Source organism: Tinamus guttatus, unplaced genomic scaffold (genome assembly GCF_059628265.1).
Source record: "Tinamus guttatus ecotype Peru unplaced genomic scaffold, ASM5962826v1 Tinamus_guttatus_pri_ptg000213l, whole genome shotgun sequence".
In the NCBI taxonomy this organism is placed as follows: Eukaryota; Metazoa; Chordata; class Aves; order Tinamiformes; family Tinamidae; genus Tinamus; species Tinamus guttatus.
In genome coordinates this window covers 10,167,897-10,195,666 of record NW_028288747.1, presented here as the reverse complement: position 1 = coordinate 10,195,666, position 27,770 = coordinate 10,167,897, and the positions used below count along the sequence as shown (strand labels likewise).

The 27,770-nt window shown below is 40.9% G+C and overlaps 2 protein-coding genes across 2 annotated transcripts in view; one reads left to right on the top strand and one right to left on the bottom strand.

Moving 5' to 3' along the window:
- The window catches only part of GABRB1 (gamma-aminobutyric acid type A receptor subunit beta1), a 93,780-nt gene extending 78,997 nt beyond the window's left edge, over positions 1-14,783 (top strand). Inside the window, exons 5-8 of the mRNA XM_088524744.1 lie at positions 8,892-9,029; positions 9,125-9,277; positions 10,902-11,152; positions 14,264-14,783. Of these exons, the coding sequence (XP_088380870.1) occupies positions 8,892-9,029; positions 9,125-9,277; positions 10,902-11,152; positions 14,264-14,611 (890 nt within the window). The 3' untranslated portion in view covers positions 14,612-14,783. The remainder of the gene's footprint in view (positions 1-8,891; positions 9,030-9,124; positions 9,278-10,901; positions 11,153-14,263) is intronic.
- Positions 14,784-20,437: 5,654 nt separating this feature from the next.
- COMMD8 (COMM domain containing 8) lies at positions 20,438-24,658 on the bottom strand. The gene is made up of 5 exons (XM_088524824.1): positions 24,591-24,658; positions 24,272-24,427; positions 23,358-23,510; positions 21,941-22,096; positions 20,438-20,486 (listed from the first exon to the last, which is right to left on the bottom strand). Exons 1-5 carry the CDS (start codon positions 24,639-24,641, stop codon positions 20,466-20,468), a joined length of 537 nt encoding a protein of 178 aa, XP_088380950.1. The 5' UTR covers positions 24,642-24,658; the 3' UTR covers positions 20,438-20,465.
- Positions 24,659-27,770: the final 3,112 nt, after the last annotated feature.

Genomic DNA, 27,770 nt, shown 5'->3' with positions numbered 1-27,770 from the left:
TGTTTTCAAAAGAAAAAGAATGTTATTTTGAAAAAGTCAAAATAGTTGCAGTTTTTATTTGAAATGAATTTCATATAGAAAAGTACTTTGGGACGTTTTAGTACTTTTTCATTCAACTATTTTTAATTTCAGCTGAATTAATTTTTTCTTGTAGCTCAAGATATTACTTTTTATGCAGTTGTTCATAAATTGAATATCCATCTACTCACATAGTTAGAACACTAAGAGGACCATGCAAATTTATTTCTTGTTATTTATTTTTTAAAAATAACAAACACTGGTGAGGATTTGTCTCAGTTGTAACCTCCCTGAAAAAATTACGCACCTGAATTAAGCAATTAAAACTATTTTCACTACCACACAAGGGGACAACAATATTGCCCAGAAATGTAAGGTGTACTTGCACAAGCCATGTTGGAATAAGCCAACAGCACACGGGGTCTTCATTTGTGCACACTCAGCCTTCTCCTATTGAAAACGGAGGTCCCATAAAGGAGAGCAGGTTTTGGCCTGGTGCAGGAGAACACAGAAAAGACGGACCTGGATTTCAAAAGCTTTCTTCATGAAGTATAGCGGCTCTATCTATGTTTGGGGGAATTTGCCTGGCGACAAAATGGGAGCACTTAGAAGTAGATATTCATTAGTCAAATGAAATAAGTGCTCGAGGGCAAGATGCATTTACAGTATGAGCAGACAAAACTGTTTACTGTGCAATATTGACTGAACTAAATTAATTGAATGCTAAGCAGCTGGACTTCAGTCGCCAGTGTTTGCCTAATGTGCTTATAAATAGTTCTGTTGTCTTTTTAACATTGTAAAGCAATTCAAGTCAGAAGAGCTTCCAGGATTATGGTTTAGACTGCGTGTATAGTAGTTTCAGATGGGAGAGAAAGAGCAGAAAAGCAAAAGAAGAAAACAGTAATTTGTACCAAAATTAATGATTTGGTACAAAGTGCACTGCTTTTAGTATTGAAAGGAGGTTATTTTAAGCTAGTTAGTGTGAAGGGGAGAAAGTCCTCTGACTTAGCAGGAGAGGTTAGGACCAAAACCTTGGACTTCCAGAAGAGGTCAGCTCTTAGACACACAGAATCTCTCTTTGCACCCTGAGATCTCTGTCATCCAAAATCAGTCACTCCCCAGCAGAGCAGCTCTGTGGTGGTGCATTGTGCTATCCTAAAGGTGGATTTTGTTTCCTTCGTATCAAATGAGGGGAGAGTTGAGAGTAGAAAAGGAAAAAAAAAATGAATCTCACCAGCAGATAAAAAGAGATTTGGTTTAACTTTTTACAGATTGAGGTATAGCTGGTATCCAGTACAAAAAGGGCTGGATCCAGTATCTGTTCAAAAGGAGGAAGAGAATAAAAGCTCAATATGAAATAAAATGCTTAATGCATTAAAAAAATAAAAAGGAAAAAGGCTGGGACTTCTGGCATATGCTGCTGGAAAGAAGCAAACTCTTTCATCCAATCTCTGAACACTCAAACCTTATAGGATGTCTTGGTACCGGCAACAAGTGAATCTTGATGGAGGGAAAGGAAAGTATGGAGGTTAGTCTCTCTGTTCATAAGATCAGCACTGCTGGCTAGTGCTCAGGTAACATGAAGATGTTACTTAAGAGCCATAGTTCTTAAGTAACACAGAAGAATAGATAGAATTCAGGGAAAAAGGAAGCAACATGGAAGCATCTAAACAAATTGATCCACAGCAGCTGTAACTACCACAACAAACAAACAAAAAAGCTCCGTTTTAAAATTCTACATTTTGGAGCCACTGAAATCAGTTTATATCTGAAGAACTCACTCAAAGTTTATATAAGCTAATGGATGAAGGCTGTAATTATCAGGGCTGCTCTATTTATGTTCCTGTACAAGTTATATACAGCTACACAAATATCCAGCCTGCACAAATGGACATTACTCAGCTGTCAGTTGGTCAGGAGCATATACTGCACATTTGCTTTGGTAAAAATGTTTGGACCTTAGAAAGTCATTAATATCATTGCTGCTAATTCTGAGAGAACAGGTCGAAATGTCATGAGTCCGAAGTTAAGTCACCGGTACTCCTCACTGAGTCATGTATACAAGTGACCTCTGGGTTTTCAGTGAAGCTTTGGCCACTGAATTACTAAGGGCAGGTCGCTTAATACCCTGCCTGCCATGGAACACTTCAGACCCCGGACAGTTGCGCTCTCTCAGACAGAGTCTGGCCTGTCTCTGATAGCAGCAGTCATGCAAGTCTAGGAAAGTAGAAACGAAGGTGGCAGGTACATTACAATATTTCCCCAGAAAGCTCCTCCAGTTACTGCTCTTCAGTTTGCCACTTCCCAAACCAGGACTTGTGTCACTGTGCAGATTTCTGTTCCACAATTTCTTTCAGTCACTAGATAATACCATTTGTTACCCCCTCAGTCTGATAGTGTAAGGTATCGCAAATAATCATTCTCTGTTCAAATTCTCCATTTTAACTTAGGAGTTTATAGATTTCTGTCATAACCTTCCCCAAACCACCTTACTTTCAGGCTAAAGAATCATGATTGAGTCAATCCTTCCTTAAATGAAAGCAGGTCTGTCTGTGATCATCTTGGTGGCCCTTCTTTGTAACCCATTTAGTACTCAAATCTTTGAGAAAGAAAACTCCAAGTAATATTCACGGTCTGACAAAACGTAGATTTGCAAGTGGAAGAAAACAAATAAGGAATTTTGCATTTGCATTTCTTTCCTAAAAAATCCTCTCTCTTTGATTTTTTTGTTTATAGCTAAAGAAAATGAAACACTCATAGCGAACAAGAGAAAATGTACAAGAGAAAATACCCTATAATAGGTAGCCGTACACATGAAAGTCCTACCAGATAAACCATGTTAATGTGTATTTTAGATTGGACACTGCATTATATTTATTTTAGACTGGGTAGGTCCTCTGACATAACTGGCATAAGCCAGGAGAAGGAAAAAATGACTTTGGAAAGCATTTTCAGTGCAAGCTTTTATACTTCGGTGGCTCCTCTGAATCAAACAAGCGGCTCTGTTACAATGTCTTCATCTATTAGGATAAGAGCAGTATTTAAAGTCCTGTTGTGTCGGCCATGAAAGAGATATTAAGCAAAGATCAACGGTCCCTCTCCCAAAGGGCTTCTGACCTTGTGTCAAGTTGCAGTGGCAAACGATACCCAAAAAGTTAGAGAGGCAAAAAGATAACAAGTAGCAATGAACCAGTATTCAAGGTGTCAGCACAATAAGGCACAAGGTTGTAATTCACTGCCTGAACTAGATTAAGGTGTCGCAAGAGCGACTTTATGCTGTAATAACATTTATTTTCTGTTTTTAATGGATAGGAAGCGATGTTTCCAACTGAGATGGAACAGATTGCCCCATATGTTAAGTTCAGTCTCTTTTGAGAAACCTTCTTAAATAACTGACAATTTGTAATACTCCAGCCGTATCCATTTGGGTCAGTATTGCTTAGGCTAAATTCTGACTCAGGTTCCCAGTTAAAACCTACCATCTGCCTGCAGGAAGTGAAAGGCTGCCTTCCTTCAGGACAGCCTGCGTTCCTCACTGAAAAAACAAACAAACAAACAAACAAAAACCCCAAAACCCCACACATCCGAGGAAACCAAGCTGATAGGAAGCCATTCCGAGTGATATGACCACTCCAGGGTTAACGAGTGTCATTGCTTTCCAAACCAGGTGTTCAGATCTATGGAGCCCTTGTCACATGCTGGGATTACAGTGTAGTACCACTGATTTATCACTGTATGGGAACCACTTTAGCAGTGTAATGAAGAGATACTTCATCTTCCTGTTTGAATACAGTCCTAGGAACACTAAATATGTGAAACAAGAGAACAGGTACTGTAAAACATATTCAGCAACAAAGACCGAGTTTTTGAAGAGGGATGGCCCAGTAATGATAGAGCATTGGGGTTCAAGTTCACATCCTCATACAAGGCTGGATAATTTGGGGCAATTCACCTTGTTTGCCTGGGCCCCAGCACCACACCTATACGCACAGAGATCTAAAATACGCTTTTGAGACGCCTGCTCTGTTTAGACTCCGATCCTTAAGGCAGAGACTCTGTTGCTGCATTTTTCTGAAGCACCTGCACTGCAGAGGCAGCCTGAAAACACGGCTCCATCGAAGTAGTAGAAGAGGTAATTATAGTATAACCATGAATTTATTTGCAAAATTAATATAATGTGGATCTTTATGTATCCCAGAGGTATTTGAGATGGTAAGGGCTGCAGTGGAAAATAAAACAGTCTGATGACAATAGCTAATACGCTGTTAACCTCTGCTATATCACAATGTCAGCAGCACTAAAATATTTTTCCCCCCTGGGAACCAGAAGATCTATCCATAACCTTTTTTATGCCATGCCTGACTCTAGTTACTTTTTAGATCTGTGCTGCTACTGCCCATAATTGTTTTCAATTAATCTCTTAGATGCTGGGGAAGAAGCAGGCAAATGAACTATTGACACATCAAGAATTGTACCATCATTCCTAGACTTTTTATTCTTTCCCCTCTCTGAAGCTGAAGTTTAATAACTGGAAGTGAGTGATAAAATATATTGTAATGATTCTGAGGCTGGAAACAAATTCTAGAAGGCAAACAAAGGCTTCAATATATCAAATTGTTTGCATGGAAGCTTTACTAATATACATATATATTAAAAAAAAAACCATCTCATTATGTAGGTCAACAAAAGCACACATGGAAGTCCTGGGTTAGTTGTTTAGCTAAATGGGCTAGCCTGCTAGGCAGGCCAGTCCAGGAATGAGGTCACGCTCACCCTGGAAGTGCTCCGGAATTCTGAGGAGAGGGGCTCAACTCGCCGGGACTGGGGGTCGGTGCGAAGCCCGGCACCCCGCGCGGCCGCAGGGACGGGGCTCCCTGGCGCACACGGGATTTGGGAGCCCGCGGGGCGGCCCCGAGAGCCGCCAGAGTCCCGGGAGCCGCCACAGCCCCCGGGAGCCACGACAGCCCCGAGAGCCGCCACAGCCCCCGGGAGCCGCCACAGCGCCCGGGAGCCGCCACAGCCCCCGGGAGCCGCCACAACCCCCGGAGCCGCCACAACCCCCGGGAGCCGCCACAGCGCCCGGGAGCCGCCACAGCCCCCGGGAGCCGCCACAACCCCCGGAGCCGCCACAGCCCCCGGGAGCCGCCACAGCCCCCGGGAGCCGCCACAACCCCCGGAGCCGCCACAGCCCCCGGGAGCCGCCACAGCCGCCACAGCCCTGGGAGCCGCCACAGCGCCCGGGAGCCGCCACAGCCCCGGGAGCCGCCACAGCCCCCGGGAGCCGCCACAACCCCCGGGAGCCGCCACAGCCCCCGGGAGCCGCCACAGCCCCGAGAGCCGCCACAGCCCCCGGAGCCGCCACAGCCCCCGGGAGCCGCCACAACCACCGGGAGCCGCCACAGCGCCCGGGAGCCGCCACAGCCGCCAGGGCGGGAAGCGGAGCCACGAGGCGCACCCCCGCCCCGGGCGGCGGAGCTTGGGCGCCCCCCAGCGGCCGCCCGCGGGAAGCGGCGCGGCTCAACCCGCTCAACGGGCCCTTCAGTGCCACCAGCCCCTGACAAATACTTGGAAAAACAGGGCTAAACTTCTAAAGTTAAAGAGAGAATATCTCAGCCTCCCCATGTTTTACTTCCACCAGATTCGCGCTCTGACATCACCATAAGTATCGCTGTCCGGAAACACGGATCCATTTTAAAATAGTGACATGGATGCATTTGCAGAGGAAAAAGTCCCACAGGGCAAAAAGCTGCTGGGGGGAAGAGCTGCTGAAGCTTGAGCAGTACAGGTAATTTCAATGAACAGATCATCATGGCAGAGCTGGCTACTACACAGAATATGCCCTCTCTTTATCCCATTCAAATAGCTTTTCTTCTCTTGGAAAGGATAAGGGTGTACACTGCCAGAAATGAGGGTTTTTCATTACCTGCTAGCCAGAAGCCAGAGCATCTCCAAAGCAGACTTTTCTTCCTTTACACCACTAGAGCACTTCAAGTGCCTCTCCACTTTAATAGCAGAAAGAGCGATCAGTGCCCTAACTCTGTTCTGAAGTGCAGATCAGTTCCACTCTTTAAATTGCATCCTATTATGCTCCTTTAAAGTTTCCTAGTTTGGAAAGTAAAAAGCACTCTCAATGCCTATAGAATATTAGGGCCTTCAAGCCCCGCACCTGTGAGTCATCTTCAGCCATGAAAGCAGCTCCTTGCACCTTCCCAGCAAAGCGTGCTAGGCACACAACCAAAGGCACCCCAGAGCAAAATTCATATCACATCAGGAAATGGAAAATTCAGGAAAGTACACACTTATTTAACAGTTATTGCAATGACTTTCAAGGAGATTGTGATCACATTAAGGTTGCTATCTATACAAAAACGTGGAAGGCTGGTGCTGCTCAGTTATTCTAAAGACAGAGCCAATGATTGTCAGTGCTTATGACTGAAAAAAATCATTTTCCTATTTCTCATAACTTCCCAACTTTAATTAGCAATAAATTGAAAGAACAAATCAGCATGTCAGAGACAGCTGTAGCTCCTACCAGATCCATTTTTGTAGTATCTGGAAATCTTTGAGGTTGAAAAGGTTAACGGCAGCCTGACAGAAGTGTTGGTTTGCCTTTAGCTGAAGTCTTCCCTACAGGGGACTTGGTTTTGGCTAATGGACTGTATATGCAACAGGTTTGGGGGGTCGTTTTTAAAAGAAAATAATTTAGCCAAAGTCACAGAAACATTTCTAAGACTGAAATTAGTGAAAAGTTTCTTACCCATGTTACAAAATCCTGGCAGCCTGTTTCTGCAAAGGGCCAACTAGATGGGATTCATCTTCAGCGAAGCGAATTTTAGCTGCAGCTGCAACAGTAAAATATGCTGCAGCTTGGCTCTGCAGAAATGCACCTAGACTGTGATGAGGCAGTGTTGCATGTTCTTTGGCTGTATCAAGGAGGAAGCTGCATTGGATCATGCTGTGGATTTCAGGACCCTACTCTACAGCGGGCACAACACCAGAAGTGATAAAGAGCTGAGTAGAAACACATTGCCTGAACAGGGAGCTCAGACCATTCCCACATTTCTCAAGAAGGGAAAGGAATTGTAGAGACATTGGCAAAGGCTGTTCAAGGAAACAGCAAATGAAGTCAGGGCTTGCTGGACACTAGAGGTTGTTCCTTGGTCCTGGTCTGCAAGGACCAAAGAAGTGGCAGAATCCAAACGCTTCCCTGATAGGCTCAGCCCTGTCATTTTAAATAGATTTAGCAGCTTTCATTTTCATCTTGAATCATTCTGTATGACACCATACATGTGCCACATGGAGCACAAAGCATGTTGGCCACATGATGTGTAACGTCTTTAAAACAGGTACTAAAGTCACAGTATCAGCTTTTGTGATGAGAAACTGTCAGGTTCTGATTGAAAGGAACGAAAGCCAACCACACACACACAGTCTTGCATGACAGCCCTGAGACAGTTTATTTCAAATATATCAGCATTAAGTACAGAAGCACAGACATTGAAGCAAACAGCAATGATCCGTGTCACACAGCTCAGTACGGTTTCAGGAGCAATTCTGACAGCTGGCAAACCACGATGCTGAGCAACTCACAAATAAGATATGTGAACACTTAACCTTTTTCAATCCATCACTATATACTTGCATCAAACAATTTATAACTACAGAATGTCTAAGCAACCTATGGAATCAGGGAACAACTTGTGAAAGCTCCGATTGTCACCAAGGGAACTACAGGCTTGTTTTGCATGTGGTCAGCCTTCCAGAGACGAGATACTATCATAAGAAAAGACAAGTCTAATTTCCCTAGCTAGAAAATTCATCACTAGCATATATAAGAGGATAAATTCTTAAATGTACAGAGGCTTCTGATGCTGCAGCTTGTTCACTTGACAAAATACTGTGGAGTTTTCTAAAGCTTTGAGTTCAAACTCATTTCTATTTGAACTGTTACGTGTTTTAAACCTGATTAACACTTTAAGGGAAGCCTAAAATTGATGAGATATTGCTCTCCCCTCTAAAGAATTTACAGAAAAAATAGTAATATATAGTAAACTGAGGCTGCTGTTAATATTAGTTCAGAAAAGTTCAATGTAAGATTTTGAAAATTAGTCACTTTTGATTTTAATCACAATACATTTGTAAATGTTAACATTCTCTAAGCTAGAAATCACAAGTTAATTTTGAATTAAACTCTAAATGAAAATCACTTAAAACTAACATGTTTCTTGTCTTTTAAGTGAATAGAAAATACTTTGTGATAATAAGAGACAAAAGATGGTGTGGTCTAATTAAAATACAAAGTGCTGCACAGATACCAGAGGCATAACTACAGCTCAGACAGACATAATCAGATCATAGTGCAGGCACCTAAATTCTTCTAGCGAGAGTTCTTTCAGGTGCCTCCACTAGATCCAAACTTTGCATTTTTAATAAACTGCATAAGTACTTAAAACTAAATCTGAGACCTGAACCCGGCTTTACTGTGCCAGTAAATTTTACTCTTTAGTTTAAGAGATTTGCTTATGCTACTTGTCTATTGACAGAGTGAATCAAGGCTGAAATATAGGTTGTCTTAGTAGAAGTAGCTAAAAATTGAACTTGAATCTTAAATTCTGTCCCTCTTTTCTAGTCTTCTTGCTTTCCCTACTCAGGCATGTCCCCCTGTTTATATAAAACTAAGTGACTTCTATGTTAAAGAAATTTCACACAACAGGAAGATTGAATTCCTGATTCAAGTACCTGCCTTTGGGAAACCAGCTTTCCAGGTCTGGAGTAGGAGAGCTCCTTCAACTTCAACTGCAGCTATTTAAGCTAAGTAATAAAACAAAAAGAAAAAAAAAAACAGTCAAATTGTGAAATTGTGCCTGTTTCAGATGGATACACTACTGACGATATTGAATTTTACTGGAATGGAGGAGAGTCTGCAGTCACAGGAGTTAACAACATTGAGCTCCCACAATTTTCTATTGTTGATTACAAGATGGTATCAAAGAGAGTAGAATTTACAACAGGTAAGTACTATCCATTAAAAAAAAAGCCTACAGAAGTACTGATGTCTAACTTTTCTTAGGCACTAGTCATTATATGACTTCGTTCTTTCTTTCAGGAGCATATCCTCGATTATCCCTCAGTTTCCGGCTTAAAAGGAATATTGGATATTTCATTTTGCAAACCTATATGCCTTCTACATTGATCACAATTCTGTCACGGGTATCTTTTTGGATCAATTATGATGCTTCTGCAGCCAGAGTTGCTCTAGGTAAAATTTCCAAAATTGAGGCACTGGTATTTTTCTTTTTAAGCACACTAGCACCACTTCCATATGACTGCTATCACAAGCATTAAGTGATCTTCCTGCTAGCCTGTACAGTCAAAGAGCAGTGTTTGCACGATGTTAATTTTTATAGTTAGCATTAGCTAAATCCTGTGAAGTAGAATAACACTTGATATCACACTCACGTTTGGTTGATTCTTCTCCAAGTCATGCCATGACACAACATCTAATTCTTTAGCTCTCTAAGCAGCACAGAGTTGTCAGGCTGGTTCTTACCAACAATACATCATTCAGTAGTCTGCCTAGCAGTGCAGCTTTAGATCTTCTTGCAAATGTCACCTTGCCCACGCGGGAGCTCCTGACTGATTTCCAAATGCCACAAAGGTCTCTGAATCAGTATGTCGCTTCCAAACTGACACGTGAAGGTCTAGTGCAAGTACCTAAAGGTCTCTCTATATTGTGCTGTATAAACAACTTTGATGTTAAAAGGAGTCACTTCAAGCCAGATATATGGTTGGAATAAATATATATGATCTTACTGACAAGTGAAATATACCAATTTACACCAAATAAATCTGTTTTACACACATGCTTACTTATCTTCCACACCATGTTACTTGCTACAACTTACTGTAGTAATCATCAAGATTGTCTGCTCTGTGTGCTCTAAGAGAGATTTGCTTTTCAAAACCTAATGGCAGAACAATACTTTAACCCTTTCTTTAAATTCATCTCATTATATCTGTGCCTAGAGCTATTAGATATGCTGGTAACTTGTGATTACAGCACAGTATAAAATAATTTCATTCAGACATAACAGGATAAAAATGAATCAAACAGTGATGAACAACATGATGAGATGGGAGTGTTTCACTTCACAGAATACCCTTTAGTCGGAAAAGCTGTTTCTGCACAAACATATTACCTTCTCTTCACCAGTGACTAAAATCATAAAGCTTCCCTCTGCCCCCAGGCCTTTATTTTTAACTCAAACTTCGACTGGATACTTATTCCAGTATCTCAAGATAGTGCAATCCAGTGTATGAGTCAAGCAATGCTACTACTCTAAAGAAAAGCAAAAAGGATGTCCTTGCAAAGACTTAGTTATTCAGAAATTTCTGTGCTATTCAAATCAGCTAACACCAGAATATCTCTGTAAATTACATTTTCTTTGTAGCAGTTGAAGCAATATATACTGAGATAGGAGCTAGGGATCCCTAGACACATGTGGGCAATTTCATTCACCCTCTGTTATATGGGAACAGGAAATAAAGGAGTTATCAGTAGATCTGTAGATTTAACTGTGTCATACACTGCTAAGAAGGCAGGACATCCTAGCTTAGATGCACAACATTTTGTGTCACTGACATCTTGGATTACTTGTTTGTACTACCTAGGATAGGTCACGTGCTAGTAAACTACTACCAGTTACAATATTTCCCCATCTAGTTCTGGAAATGCAATTCCTTTAGCTGCTAAGAATATAATCACATAATTAAGCCATCTACATGAGAAAAATATGGCAGCCAAGCAATGGCATCATTATACCTTTCACACTCAGATCTCCTCCACTGTCTTTTTAGTTAACGTTCATTTTTTCCTTTCTCAGGAATCACAACTGTGCTGACCATGACCACAATCAGCACCCACCTCAGGGAGACATTGCCAAAGATACCATACGTCAAGGCAATTGATATTTACCTGATGGGATGCTTTGTGTTTGTGTTCTTGGCCTTGCTGGAATATGCCTTTGTAAATTATATATTCTTTGGGAAAGGACCCCAGCGCCAAAAAAAGCCAGCAGACAAGGCGGGACATACTACTGGCAAGAAGGGCCGACTGGATACAAATAGAGTCCAGGTAAAATATTCAAGCTAACTTTTCAGCCATTTCTGAAATGATGATGTTGACAATGTTCATGTGTATGAGGACAGAGGGAGAAAGGCAGTTTGAACACATATGCAAATGCACTTAAAACTTTCTAGAGAAAAATAATATTTAAAGGGATCACAGCAACACATGGTTTGTCCAATCTTCAAGTAAATCTTCAAATAAATAAAAAAAGAAAAAAAAAAAACCTGGAAGAAACAGTCCGGAACACTTTTTTTTTTTTTTTTTTATTAAACACTCCCTACATCTGCCCATTGAAATTTGTAACACTAATCAACCACTTAATCCAATCCTTATTCCAGGCTCTCATGAATAAACATTTCCCTTAGGTATATTTGTCCCAGAAAAGTATAGCTTACTGAGCCTTTTTATTGCTCTCTGCTTTTCTTACAATATATTCCAGCTACTCCAATATATTAATGAGATCTTACCCAATCTATCTTATGAAGAAGTTCTGTACTTTTGTGATCCAAAGGGGATTATTTCTGGACAAAATATTAGAGAGTCTCTGAGTTGAGTCTCTGATCATGGCATTAATAGAGTATAGAGAAAACCAAACAGAACTGATCCAGCACTGCTTCACACGTGGCTGTTTTTTGCTCTACAACCTGAAGAATGTGGAAATAAGGCCTCTCCACTTTCACCATGTATGTCATTTTAACTTAATACCTGAAAAACAGCAAATTGTAGTAAACAAGTTTTCTACTTCTTCAAATAAAACAAAGACCACTTATATTTCCTTGTCATCTGTTTGTCAAAATGCCAGGTCATTGAGGAAACCATCATAATTATAGATAACTAGAACAAACCACATGAGAGAGGTTGTGGAGTCTCCTTCTCTGGAGATCTTCAAAACCCGCTTGGATGCAGTCCTGTGCCACGTGCTCTAGGTGACCCTGCGTGTGCAGGGGGGTTGGACTAGATGACCTCTAGAGGTCCCTTCCAACCTTAAGGATTCTATGATTCTATGAGAAAATATTTAGATGCTCCCTCTGGCACAGCTGGTTGTTTCCAGGCACAACATATGGATAGGGTCCAATCACAATGCAAGTGGAAAAGGGGCTGAGCCACCAAAGGCTCACAAGTTGCCAAGCAAGCTACATGACAGATGGCCCTTTGCATAGTTTTACACAGCTCCATACCTTCCCTTCAAGCCTTCTGTGAATTGCAAAACATCTGGTAGAGAAAGCCAAGATTATGCATGGGCTCCAAGGAAAACACGGGATTTTTTCAGTGCTGTGCCTACTGGAAGTAGAAGATGGTTGGAGCCAGTAGCACAACCAGCTCAGGCTCCCCCAAGTAAATCCAGACACGAATAAGCTTATCCTTGTGGAATATAACCGGCTTCTTTGAAGATTAGTTTGCTATATCTTTACTGCATTTATTCCAATAGGGCAGCTTACATGAGCTCCTAAGTCTTTCATCTTTGGAGGATTTTTTTTTCTTACTTGTTTATATTGATTCAAAACTCAGTGCTGTTACTATCTATCTGCCCAATGGTTAAGGGAGAGAAAAAAAAAAAAAAAAGTAGGTAGGTAAAAAACTCATACCAGGCAGATCTAAACACCTGAGGCCAATCCACCATCAGAGAATGCTGCCGGGCTCTTCCTGTGGAGCTGACAGTCTGCTTTCCATGCAGGCAACATGATGGTTCACTTATTACCTGAACTACTTTCACTTAAGAGTAATATTCAAATGTTACTAAGGAAGAAACTCATGGTAAGTAACTCTTGTTAAACAACACACAAGCCAAATAGGCAATTCTGACAATGAAAAGGAGCAACACTGCCAAGCAGAAATGACACTTTCACTGGCTTCCAGCTTTCACCTACCACAACTCCTGGAGACTGGATTTTACTTGCTGCAGGTTGCTGTATCAGTTCTGCTATTTCATCAAACAGGAAAGGGCCAGAGTGTGAACAAAACACTGAACTTCCAGAGGCTTCACATAATTTAGAGGCTTTGAAGATGTCATCAACAGATTACCAGACAATCATGGTTTGGGTTATGATATATTTGGGGTAGGACCAAGTTTTAGTAAGTAAGCCTTCAAGCAAAGGCCTACAGGTTTCATTTAAGAGGTCCATGTTCCAATGTTTATTTTCCCCGATACAAGATTTAGTGATAGTTAAAGTATTTTGGAAGTTTAAATATCTGCGAAGTCTTCACAGAGAAATCACAAGTCATCCTGCAAAAAACAAAAACATCTTCCAAAAAGAGATTTTATCACATGTAGGGAACTAGAGAGCCATGAAAGAGTAAACCCCTGTCATCAGTTATTCATGCATGAAAAAGGTAGTTGTATTACAAGTAGCATATATGGTTTGTGCCAGGCATGTACATACTCGCTACAGTTTCTAATTTTTTATTCAGGTACTAAGGGCAGTGCCGTGACTATAGTGAGTGATAAACTTATTTGAAACAACTACTTTCAGTACCAACAGATGAAAACGCAGTGGCATTTAAGGTGTCACTCCACAAAATGAATTATTCCGTGTGCACTTAATGTACAGTTAATGGTGCACTGCAGAGAGTAGGGATCTATTTCCAGAATATATTGTCTCTACAAAATGCATCACAAGCATTTTGCAAGGACTGATAACATGCACATGTACCTACATGTTCCTCATGAATCCATCAATATAAACACGCTTCAAAACAAACCCACAGCAATAAAACTGTACAGAATTGACAGACAAACTTATTTTCACAAAGAGCATAGGAAAGCTTAGACTGTCAGGTCAGCAGATATGAAAATGCAACTTTACATAAAGAATGAGACCTAAGATAAAGTAAGAGCAGCCCTACTTTAAGGAGGATGAGATAACTATAATTGAATTAAGAGGCACAAGACCAAAACATTGCATCAGAATGGAAGATATTTAGCCACTTTCCATTCTAGTCAGGGAAATAAATGTATTCACCTTTTTTTTTTAATACTTCTGTCAACAATTATAGAAAATATCATTGTCACTGCAATCACAGGAGCTGCCTTTGTAGATGACCCAAAGGGTACCTATTTATTTGAGAAACAACTTGGACTGAAGAATTTATCTAATTCAAGTTCTTTCCTTGACACAGGTTGATGCCCATGGAAACATTCTTCTTAGTCCACTGGAAATAAGAAATGAAGTCAGCAGCTCAGATGCATTCACAAGCCTCAGTGACCCAAGAGCTACCACGTATTCGTATAGCAGTGCCAGCCTTCCATTCAGAAGAACCACTTCCAGCAGAGAACTCTACAGCAGGAGCGCTCTGGACAGGCACAGACTTCACAAAAAGGGACACTTACGAAGAAGGGCATCCCAGATCAAAGTCAAAATCCCCAACTTGACTGATGTTAACGTGATAGACAAGTGGTCCAGAATGGTCTTTCCCATCACATTTATTCTTTTCAATGTTGTTTATTGGCTGTATTATGTCCACTAATTTATGCAATAACTTTATCACAGACTAGCTTACCAAAACTTGTTTTTCCTTCTCAAGTTTGTTGACTCTGAAGAACTGCAGTTGCCACAATGCTGCATTGTCAAGGCAAGAGTCATCCACTGAGTACTTCTAGGTCTGAGGTTTCTGAAAAAATAAAAAGTTGAAAAAGCCTTACCACATTCAGATCAGATCTGCTCTTACACAGCATCTTCACCAAAAGCACTGTTCTTAGAACTTTACAAAGAATTTGTATATCATCAGTGATATTTCCCTACCCACTATTTCATTTGAAGAGAATTAAAAGATAGTCTTACCGCATTTCTTGACACATACTGGTAGCCTACTTTAGCACACCATCTCCAAGTAAGACAGTATAACTCAGCAGTTATGTTACAATCTTTCAGCCTTAAAGAGTCTAAAGAAAATTGAAGAAAAAAATTAAAGGATTATAACTCTATTGCATCATTTTAATTGTAATAGGAAATATTTTCATAGTGTCTGTGAAAAGTATAATTCAAGAATATGTTAAGTCAATTCACATTTTCAGTGAGGCAGGGATTTTCAAAGGACTGTAAGGACGGCAGAAACAAATTTCATCAAGTTCCCAACTCAGGAGACAGCTCATTGGATATAACTGGAATTCTGTTATTTCCACATTGCAAAGTTGCATTGATACAAGAACAATTGTGCCATCTCTAATTTTGTATAAATCAGAATAAAACAAACAGAAGAAAAAGCGTGTTCATTCCTAGAAATGACGACTAAGGGATACTCCACATTGAGAGTGGTCAGCCCTCCTGACTTCTTGATTTTGTTGGCTGGTAATCACAACATTCTCCCAGGAGATAGCAGGTGTCTGGGAACAGATCACAGGAGAGGTCTGCACAGGGATTCCCAATGTTTTCCTTACTCCACTGAAGAAAAGGTCACATAGTTGAGTCTTAGGATTCCCTGGTGTTTTTGGATAAACTGCTCTTGATGAATTGCTTCTCCTCAGACTCAGGGTTCAGATTAATCACCTGCATCCTGGCCAAAAACCCTGCTTACCATCCACCCTCACCCAGCCACAGGGGAAGTGCTAACAAGCCATAGCAACAGATGATTCAGTCTTCTCCCGTCTACATCATCTAATCAAGTTTCCATATTTTTTTTTTAAAAAACCTAACAGTTTCTGTGGGGGAGTCTAAAGTCCCCATGGTCTCCTTAGCTGTATCTTCTTTTCCATTACCTTTAATCGCCACATTTGGAGTTGCGTACAGCTTAATGAGACATTATGTCTCATTATTTGGGTATTATTTGTCTCGGGTATTTGGGATACCTTGGGATAAACACTAACCCAAACAAATGGCTCTTCTGATTTGAGTACAACTTCTATGCACACCCTATAAATATTTTTTTAAACATTTGCACTGCATCAACAGCCAAAATAAGAACTGGCACACACTGTCTCACTGAAAACGGGACAGTATTATGTGCTCAAATTTAAATATTTAGATAATATTTTAGTGTCATCTAAATATACTGTGGTATCTTAAAAAAAATCACACATAAAAGATACAAAAGTCTGAATGATGAATGCTGAGCAAGGAAATTGCCCTAGACAGAAGAGACTTTGTGTGAGGCTGGATTTGAACAGTGTGCCCCAAATCAGGCTGTGTCACAAGCTAAAAGCCACAATATTGAGCAAGAAAACAGCTCCCAACACCACATTTTGCAGCAGAGCCCAATATATGTCATCTAGAGGGAAGAGCCCCTTGCTGTCTTTCCCTGGACATGTCTTTCCCTGGAGCCTCCCCCAGAGCTGTCCACAGCCCCTTCAATCTGGCCAAGATCATGTACTTAAAATGCTACCAAAATGCCTGTGTGCAAGGCAAAGAACTGAGGCAAACAAGAAACCTAACATTCCTTGAAGGGAAACTAGGTGATTTTGATCTACCTGCTGTAGAGAAAGAGCAACTGAACTTCAATAATGTTTCCTGCTTCACAAGCAAACGGAACAGATAAAGAAGGCCAAATTCCAAGTTCCTTACCTCAGTTCCTGTTCTTCAGCCCAGTGCACGTTGCTGGGCCTACCTCACATGCCAGCTCCAATTCCATGAAGCCAAGGAACTTGCTTTAGATGTTTCCATTCTGCATACATCTTTCCTTTCTGATACCTTTCGATATCCACCTGCATTCAAAGTGTTGAAGCTGACACCCACACACCGCTTTTGGGGGCACTTCTTGCTTTTTGCAGTAACTGGGCCTGCCTTATCCGTCACAGCCTCAGATCCTTCGTGCCTCAATGTACCTACCATTCAGAGCAGAGCCAGAACGATCATGTTTTGTAATAAACACTACAAAGTACCAGAGCTCTCCTGCTTGGTCCATTTTCTTTCAATTTACTGGAGGCTATTAGAGCCTTGCACAAGATGATTGGTTTTGCTGCAGAGATGTACAGCCAGGTTGCCAGTTTCCTTCAAATACCACCTCATTATAACCATATTTTAGCTGCTAGATCTCAGCTGGTTGTTGGCTGGCGCTCCTCTCCCTGTACAGCCATTCACACAGTCTAGTTGTCACGCTCACTGTAAAAACACCGAGTTTTGCCAATTGTATAAACAATACCTGTTTTTACCAGCAGTTTTAGGATCTCAGTAAAATCTAACACTCAGGAAAAGCAACTCATTTCTGTTATGACATAAGAATCACTTTTAAAAAAATTGAGAAAACATTCTTCAGCCTTTTCTGCCAAGTGCTGCAGAAACACAAGATGACACTAAAGATAAAACACCACCACACACTCTCAGTGCAATTACATATCCCTTATTACATAAGTTATTTAAAAACGAAATTTAAAATGTTATTAAGACAAAACAGAAATTTTACATAAAGCCTGTTCTTTAAGAAATTACAAATACTTTTATGTAGTACTGTGGAAGAAGTGTTTGTGGAAGAATTGTTTGAAAGCAGGAACTGAGAGGAAAACTAGGGCCTAACAGAAGTTCTGGCATTACAGAGGCCTGCTTGGGGTGCTACGCAGTTGCCATTTCCAGGATGGTTGGTATGCACGGACTCTGCTCCTCCACGGTTCCCTGGGCAGCACAACCTGCCCTCCTTGCAGCTGCAAAGGGGAGGAACGGAGGATGGAGCGGGGTGAAAGCTCCGCGGCCAAACTCTGTTGCACTCCCTGTGCTGGGCTGCTGATAAGCCGCACAGTGGCTGTCTAATGGGAGATATACGATAACAAGTCCGGTGCTGAGCCAGCAAAGGTGGCAAATCACTCCTTTCAGATGAACTTTGCTTGAACTTTACTCATTATAATGTGAAAACCATACCTCCTTCCCAAGAGTTACCCACCTCCGAGGTACGACCACCCCTCACCGAGCATGCGCTCTAGATTTTCGGTTGACTGTACCTTTAAATGAAAGCGAGAAACTTTTTCACCAATCAGTAACAATATTAAGTATGACCCTAGTCACTCAAGCTCCACCTGAATGTGAAGTATAAAAGGTGAACTAAGGATGAAAAGTCTGGGGGGATGAATCCATCTTAATTCCTGGGTCAGTCGACGGGCTGAGCCCCCTTCCCTCCTCTCAGTCAGGACACTGCCTGAGGAGACTAAGGAGTGAGAGGGAAGAATCCATCATAAATTCTGGATCAGTTGATGCGCTGATCCCCCCCTTCCTCCCCTCGCGCTGGGACGCTGCCTGAGGAGACTCGAGACTGAGAGCCCTCTCCCATCTTCTGGGGTGAGTGATGATTGCACATTTGTACATCAGAGCTAGCTAAAACCCCACGCTCTAGTAGAGAATTTCCTGGACTGACATCCGAAACCTGCTTTGTAAATGTTGCATTTGAATAAATCATACTGTTTGTGAACTCGACTACTTGTTTGTGGGGAGGCGATCGGACCTACGGTCCACAGACTGTTCGTGAATCCGATACTGCCAGAGTTGAGCTTATAGTTGATCACACTATTTGGGAAGTCGATTCGCTCCTAGGAAGGCGATCGGACCTACCGTCCTCAGACTTTTAGTGAATCCGATACTGATTTGATATCTCCTTCCTCCCCCCGCCCCCCCACCACTACGGTTTTCAAACCGCAACATTTTCACAAGTACTTGCATTTTAAAGGACTTTTTTAGAAGGTAGATATATGGCAAATTTTGAATGTAAAAACAAAAGTTCTTAGTTGTGGCCTTTCATTGTTGAGAAAACAAAACTATTTTCTGAAGAATTAGTCTACTGTGTTTTTGAATAATAGTCTTTGAAAACTAAATAATGCCAACGTTAAGAGTTGTCCTCAGCAGCATATTCCTAAATCTGTTCAGCACATCCATTTTTTTATATTCTTTGAAGTACAGACTTCCTAAGCATTGGTAATTTTAATACATTCATAGTATGTCTAAAAAATTGTTACCACTTACCAAAAACTTAAGCTTCCTTTCTCTACAGAAGCCTTCTAGCAACATATTCTCAGCATAAAGATAGCTAAAGCAGAGAATTTTTAATATTCATCAGTCAGTTGATGAAGCATTTAAACATACAGGGTCCTTTCAAAGGAATATAGTACATTCATTCTTCTACAAAGCAACTAGACTTACAGGGAAGGGAGAAGTGGAGGCAAGACAAATAAACCTGCCTAATAAAGTAATCAAATCTGACCGATTTATTCATTAAACTCACAATTAAAAAGCAGAGTACTTCTGCACAGACCATAGGACAACTGCAGCAACCTCTTCCAGTTTTTTTTAAGTTAAGCAAACATTAATTCCAGCCTGAATGTTTTAGCTTGAATTTGAGAACACTGATCCACACACACAACCTTTTTAAAAAACCTGCCAAGTCTCTGCACTTTCTCTTCCATATACAATCCCGTGACTTCACACTTACTCCTACTAGAACATACAGTACAGCAAAAAAGTGGAAGAATTCCAAGAGAAAGTTTGCAAGACCAAGAGGGTTAAGTTACCACAACTTTGCCTTCTTTTACAAAATGTAAGTATACAGGTGTGTAGTAGTGTACAGGATCATTTGTACAAGCCATTACAAATAAACTGCTCCTCAGATATGGAAAAATGGTTTTACAAACAGTAGAAGGCATTAAATTTCTGGTGCAGACTTCTCCAGTGGAGAGATTCTAATTTTTTTACTGCAAGAAAATACTACTCCGCTTTCAGCAAGATTTAGACACGGATCTACCAGGTATGTGCCTTACTGAATAGGCTGGGAATATCCTTTTGATAAGAGAACATGGGGTCCTTTAGAAATTCCTGAGTTAACCCCTAACCCTTACTCACCTGTACTGACTGAGTACTGACTCCATCCTCTTTTTATTTTTTATTTTAAGACAACTTTAGCATTTAACAAAGCTCTGGGGTTAATGAATACTAAATTATTACAGTTATTCAGACACCTAAAAAAATGTTTATTACTTACAAATACATATGTACACGTTAATGCCACAGTTCTGCCGTCATGTTCTTCATTATCATTGCACCTTTTGAAAGGCTAACGCATTACATAAGTGAGGAACCTTAAGTCTTCTAGGAAGATGTGCAATCGCCCCCGAAATTTAACAAAAATCATATATGCAAATGTACACCATAACAATAGCTACATCATTCTAGTTATATATATTTTCAGTACTGACAGCAACTGTATATTGGACTTAGATAATTTGAGTCTAGCAGATCTAAGATGTTTCTATTTTCAAATGAGTAATGGTTTATTTAGTCACAAGCCAATACTACCTGCTCAGTTTAGTATTTTATTGCATCAATAGCTTTTGGCTTTGTAGAAAGTGTTTCTATTATTTTTTCAAGTCACTTGTGGAGTCAGCACTGAGATGCTGTCAGATGGTTGAATATCCTCACTTCAGTTGCAAGACAACCTTCAAAAAGAATAAAAGAAGGAATGAGCTAAAACAGTCTCAGAAATACAGCTTTGTGCTTTCTGTTACAGCTACACTGCAACATGGGACTGTATATACACATCTTTCCTCTGGAGAATGCACCTCACAGCTGCTACTACTTCTAACAATTTCCTTTGCTGCTTCCACACATAGACCACTCTCCAGTTTCTTGTGATTGTAAACAGCAGAATGCTCATTCCAGGCCCACTGTATTCACTTCAGAAAAAGCAGAACAGAGCTCCATTTATGAAGTACCTCACTGCCCTCACACAGAAGCCTAAGTATGGAATGACATATGGAATGACAGTTTCCTGTAGCAGACCTTCAAGCAGAACACAAGGTACTTGGAAACTGCTGAAGTCTGAAGTAAGAAATCCTTGTCTGCAGAGCACAGAATTCAAGCTGCTCCTTTTATTGGGCTTGGAGGGAAGCTTTAAGAAAGCTGCACCTGTATCTCCACGAATACATTTATCTCACTGGAACTCATGCAGCTGCCCAGAGGTCTCGCACCAACCTCACTGGGGCAAGAGCTGGATGTAGTATTTTGAAGTACATTAGACTCCACGATTAATAGCACTATCGTATCTTAGTATTCTGCCCCAAGAACTACAATCAATAAGTTTCATGTGTCATATGCCAAAGATTTTAGAAACGTTCATATATAAACTCCAACTATAGCACTAGACATAGACTTGACAACACATTATATAAAACTTAAGAAAATCTCTGCACAGTGAGCATGAAGAAGCAAAGCGACACTTCCAAATGGCTTTAAACACGTCAGTGCACCACCTTCATATTCATCCTACAGAATGCTGGAGAGTTGTCTCCCACACAACTGACTTGATAAATATTTGAAGTATATTTTTAGATCAAAAAAGTCCCACTGTCCTTTTTTTTACAGGGCCAGAATGAGTACTGGGATGTAACTAACAAGGATGGTTTCCAGCTATCCCATAGCTATCACAAGATGCAAGACAGATGACACTTCTTTCCCTAATATTCTTTAAATCCTCTTCAGTCTTTTCTATCAGAAATCTGAAATATCCCAAATAGGTCACACTTGAATTGTTATTCTTGCTTATGCACATACGGGCATCTTTGTAATTTCCTTTCTCATTTACTGTGCCACAGAAATTACTTAATCTGAATCAAACAGCTCTGGTATATGCATTCCCAGCCATTGAGGTTTTGGGAAGCTGGGGAATAGCAGAGTTCTCATTCTAATCAATCAAAAATCCCACTCATCTGACACTTTGTAATTTCCTTTTTTTCTTATTGATGTTCTATACTGTGCTTGTCATGACTCTAACCACATTACAAAAAACAAACAAAAAAATTTGTTAGAAAAACTTCAGCTAAAATAAACTCCATAGTAAGAATTCAGTAAGAAAAGATACTTATGCTAAAAACAAGCAAACAAACAAAAATACCTTATTAGCAGCTTCCAATGCATTTATTAGGTTCTGTAACTCCTCCTTGTTCATTTCTATAGAGATTGGTTTAATTTCACCATTTTCTCTCACATCTAAATCAAGATTGAGAAGTGGCATTTGCAGCATGGAGATTTTGTCACTGGAGAGAGCAAGCTGTGTAAATTGATGAAACAAACAAAAGAAAGTCAAGGTGAGCCATACAGTTACTTAATCTCATATTTGTACTTTCTGTAGTAAGATACTACCACAACAAACTTCAACATAAAAAAGCTAGCTTCTCAGTCATTTCTGCAGCTGTAAAAACAAAAGAAAAAAAAAAACAACAACAATATACCAGCAACACTTTGCATAGAAAAATATTTATCAGAAGAATTTGTTAAAACTACAGGACTTCTAATTTGTGTGTTGTAAACCACAAGAAATGTTTAAGCATGGTTCTTTAAATTTTGAAGTAAGCTTACTCAAGCAACTCTGCTAATCAACATCTAGGAGGCTATCAGAAGGGTGAGTGGAGAAAAAAAAAAAAAAAAAAAAAAAAAAAAAAGGAGAGGACACTTCCCATGCAGCTTTCAAATCTACAGTTTATCAAATCATTTATCCGACAAAGTATGTGACAAATACTGATAAAGATTATATAAAATTGTAAGGTTTTTTTGTTTGCTACTAAGTCTAATTTAACTAGACTTGAAAATGCAGTAGAGTATTTGCTGATGACACTGTGGCTCCGTTTCCATACCCAGCTATCTTATTTACAGAGCAGAACGCACTACAGCGAGGGAGAGTAAGTGAAAAGAGGCACTACAACCAGCTCAGGCAAAGAGAGAGTGGTTTAAACAAAATGCAGGCAATAGTTTAGATATCTGCCATAAGTTTTTAATCATGAAAAAGGAAGCTAAAAAAAAAATCCTTCAAAGATTTAAAGATTAAGAGAAAGTCCAAGTGAGTAATGAGAGTTATGAGAAGCCTGGTTTATATTCTTGTCAGCAAGAGACACAGTTAGCAAGAGTGACCAAGGCTTAGAACCTGCTCATCTTAGTAATTGCTCTACTGCTCATCTGGAGCACAAGACCTGGCCAGGCATCAGCTCTAGCAAAATCTTGTCTATTCAAGCACTGCTCTTTGGTTTCCAGAGCAGTTTGCTGCACAAATTACTCTTGTTCAGACAGAAAATTATTTACTATTTAACAGCTTTCACAGACAAACTACATAGTTTACCTTTTAAGTCTAAGGCAGCTCAGAGCTTAACTTAAAGCAGCGATCCCTTTATAAGCCCAAAGAACCATCCAGCTTTAATAAAATAATTCCAAGGATAACTGAACTGTCCCAGTAAACAGCCTGTAACATTAGTTACTGCCATATCAGGGAATACCTCTTCTTTAGATATGTTCAAACAGCATTAAAGAAAGATTCTCACCTTTAACTGCCAGTCAAAATCCTGCAGCTGGGCAGAGGAGATTGCATTTACTCTTTCTACTAATGCATTCCTGATTTCTTCCTTTCTGCCTTTCAGGCACTTTGTGATCACTTCTTGATAGTTTGAATTTAACTCATTCAACTGTTCAGCAGCCTGCAAATATTAAAATAGATTAGGACTGCTTTACTTATGAAGCAAATAGGACACACCACACATTAATAGCTCCATAGGCATCCAAGCTTCTGCCTGGATTGCTGGTAACACTGGACTTGATGACCTCAGTTTACCTACCCTATTCCCAGTGGCCACTACTCACGCTCAGTATCTTTCCTATCAATAATACAGAGGGAAGGAGAAAAACAAACTGTCTGGATAGGTGCAGACTTACTAATAAAGCTCCTATTTATGCCTCCTTCTGTGCCCTAGCTACTAGGGAGTGCTCAAGATACCAACAAGGGGCAGGAAAAGAGAATTAAGATTCCGAATAAGGCCACTAATTTCTGCAAAATTAAGACATATTAAATTGCCCTGAATTACAAATCCTATCCTGCACGGTTTATTTCCTCTAGATGTGTAAGCACTTACATACAGCCAGTTTTTAGAGAAGCTTCAACACAGTAGTAATAAACAGACTAAACCAAAGGAGAGCATAAATTGTTTTCATTGCTAACGGCACTGACTTAATTCTGCGTGGCACACAAGGCATCAGCTTGAATAACCGAAGCAGCACTGTAACTAATCAGCACTGTTCAGTACTGTACTTCAAAAGAAGTTGAACTTCACCTTCTCTTTCAAAATGAGCATCACATTTATGAAAGAAAAAAAAAAAAAAGAAGGGAAAGGGAAGGAAAAAGAAGAGAAGCTCCCCCTCTCCAGCGGCTGCTGGCTTCCTCCAGCCGCTGAGGAGCCATTACCTCTTCCTCGGGCACGTTTTTGCCAACCGCGTTTTTGAAATACGCCGCCGTTCCCTGCAGAACCTCCATCCACTCCGCCAGGCTCCACACGCCGCCGTAGTCCTGGTAGCGCGGGTACGCGCGCCCGCACACGCCATCGACCACCTTGTGGAGGAACTGAAGGGAAGGAACCGAAAACTCGCTAAGTAATAAGTAAATAAATTAATTAATTACCCTGGGGCTCGCGCACAGCAAGGCCCAAGGGCGAGGGAGCCTCGGCCTCCCTCGTGCCCCAGGCCTGGTGCCCCGGCCCTGGCCCCAGCCCCGCCGCGGCTCCCACCTCCGGGGCCCGGCCCGGCGGCAGCTTCTCCAGCAGCCGCAGCGCGGCCATGGCGCCGCCGCTGCCCTGCCCGCCGCGCCGCGCGCGTGACCTCGCCGGCGGCAGCGCGCATGCGCGAGGGAGGAGCGCCCGAGGTCGGCGGTTCGAGCCCCGGCCGCGGCCCCGCGGGCGCTCACGCATCTTGGGGTGTTTTCATCTTTTTTTGTACCCGGTTTTGCAGCTTTGTCTGCTACACTGTGGCGCCTACCTGCTCATCCGATTGATAGGGGTAAAAGCTGTAAACTTTCCAATGCACCCCCTTTTTGCCTGGGTTTGCTAATCCCAATCAGTTGCACTTTTAATAAAAGCTTCTGAGGAAAAAAAGAATCTTGTCAAAATCGTATTGGTGCTGCTGCTAAACTCAGGAAAAGCTGAAACTGAAAAAAAAGGTATTACATTGTATTTTAAATCATTTTCAATAATTATCTCCTCCGTTTCCCTGTAATTTGCAGCTTTGTTGCAATAAATCAGCTGGAAACCTATGGAGTGTCCAGTACTGCCGCAAGAGGCGACAGCAGGGGGAGCTTCTTCCCTTGATATAACAGACTGAGCAAGAAAAATCGGAAAGAAATCCCTGTTGAGAGAAGGAAGATGGGATAAATAGGGGGAGTGGTTGCAAATGTCCCTTTAGGGTGAACGGGATCAAACAAGTGACAAATGTGATGGAGCAAAGACACGGCACATGAAAAGGAAATTAAAAAAATGCATTTTGTCTGACATTCCCAGTAAAAACCTTTCACAGCAGCTTATTTCTTTCTGAAAGGTCTGAAGAATAAAGTCTCACTTCTCATAACTGTATATAGCTGCAAAGTAACATTTTAGATTCATTCCACTGAACTATAAGGAGTAAAGTAGAAAGTAAAGCAAGAAAAATCCAGACTGGGTTAGCTCATGCTATTTTTCTGAGCCCATCTACAATTACAAAATAGTACAAAACCGGCCTTTGTTAGTTTAGAGTTTGTTTGTACTTCTCTTATGTGGATCTAACTTCTCATGCTTCTGTACCAACGTAGCAATAACCCACCCCGCTGCCTGTAAGTCATCAAATAACCATAATTGCTTCCATTCCCCTTCCCTTGTGTCACGTCAGGATGAAAAATCACAGTTATTTTTGCATTGATTTATTTTTTTCCAGACTAGACTTCAGCCAGATTGGATCAGCGCACCACTTCTGACACAAGAGGATCAGCAGGAACTTGGGTCCAGGATTCAGGGAGAAGACAAAACTGCCCCTCTTGGCAGCCCACACTTCGGTCAGCTGAAATGGGCCCTGAAACTGCAGCTTAACACACGAATAGCAATGAGTGAACCACTTGGATTATTAAGGCAGGAGTCTAGAAAGCTTTTGTAGAATATATATATAAACATGCTCTTGTATACTAGTGAGGTGCTGCAACCAAAGGACATTGAAACTAATGTGCCTTTATTCGATTCTTACAATCATACCAAGAAGTCAAGTGCATAGCAAGTGAAGCTGGATAAACAGCAGGACGCTGACGTGCAGAACATTCTTTATTAGCTATTTGCTCTTCACAGACTATCATTTACAGTGTTATCTTTATTTTTCAACAGCTGAAATCTCTGTAGGCTCATTATATTTAGTAGTCAGTCTTACTTAAATATACTCCAGGGATGACTTACATCCCTGAGATGATAGTCACATCAGAATTTCTGCAGCTTCTTTAATAAATTTTACTTGTAACATTTTAGCACATAACACCCGAAGTTCCAAAGAACATTCTGTAGCATACCCCTGTATCTACCCTCTATAAAAAAGACTGTACATCCCAGATACCAGAGAAATAACCCAGGCTTGGAAGCATATATTATTAACTGTTGCAACCTGCTCACAGCTTTCTTGGTTTGTAGACAGAAAGCATGTCATCAAGTGCCCTGAATGATTATAGAGTAAAAGTGAGGTTATACTTTTTACAAGAAGGTAGGTGACACCACAGCCTAGTGTGCCCATATTGTACTGGGATGTGAAAGCCCTGGGTTTGCATCCAGTCTGTATCATTAATATGGTTTGTACTTTCAGCAGGTCAAGTGACTCACTTCCCTCTGCCTCAGTTTCTGTAAAAGAACACAGATACTGGCAGGAACAAAAATACAAATACCTTGTAACTTACAGACATAAAGTGTTATATATTCAATTATTTCCAGGGGAAAAGGAAATCTTGCTGCTCTAAGGCTTGCCCTGTTTTGCAGCATGCACTGTTTCCATTTGTATGGCCACAGCGCATTTTTTTGGCCTTCAACCATATCCTGATGTCCATTGCTCTTGGTCTTTCTATAAAACTTCAGGTAATGAATTGTAAAGTCCTCTTTACAAATCAATCCATTTGAGCCCTTAATAATGAAGGTCAGGCTGCCAAGACTGTTTTCATGAAGACAGGCAAACAGTCATTCTCCAGCTTCTTTGTCTTCTTGGCAATTCATGCCTACATTTTTTTTTCTCCTACATCCCCCTAATTTGTCAAAATCACTTCTATACTGTCTAACTTTCCAATATAGTGATGGAACAAGAGGGGATTTCCTTAATTGTTGCTTTCAGTTCTCTCTCTTGAGTTTCCAAAGCGTCTTGTTTTCTGCAGTAGTTTTTCAGCCCCATCAACGTGTTGCCCTTCAGAGTTAGCAATAGTTTTGAGGGACACTTTTGTTATTGAGCATCTCCTTAGAAACACACAGTTTATACACCGAACTTGATGTCACCTTTCACAGACAAGAACCCACTAAACAGATCATTCAAAAGAGCTCTGCTGCACTGCAAGATTTTCAGAGAGAAAATTGCAGGAGACTGTACTTTGGAGTACCAGATGGGAAAAGCTTTGCAGATAGTTTTCTAAATCATGACACTTTTAGATACCTGTATACTGGGTTCATCTTGACACCTACACTGCTGAGGTAGTGGGAGGGCCAGTAGTTGATTTAATGCAGAGTATTCTGTAGGACAGAGGAAGAGGGAAGAGCTTAGACCAGACAAGCAGCCTCCTCAAGGCTGGGGAGCCTGCAAGGTGGCTTGAGCCGTAATTCTGGAACTAACATAGCAGACGCCAGAAAGCTCCAACTAAACCATGGTGTGCCTTAAAAGAAGCTGCTTAAGAGCAGCTGCCATGGTGTGATGCAAGTCTCCTTGGGCAA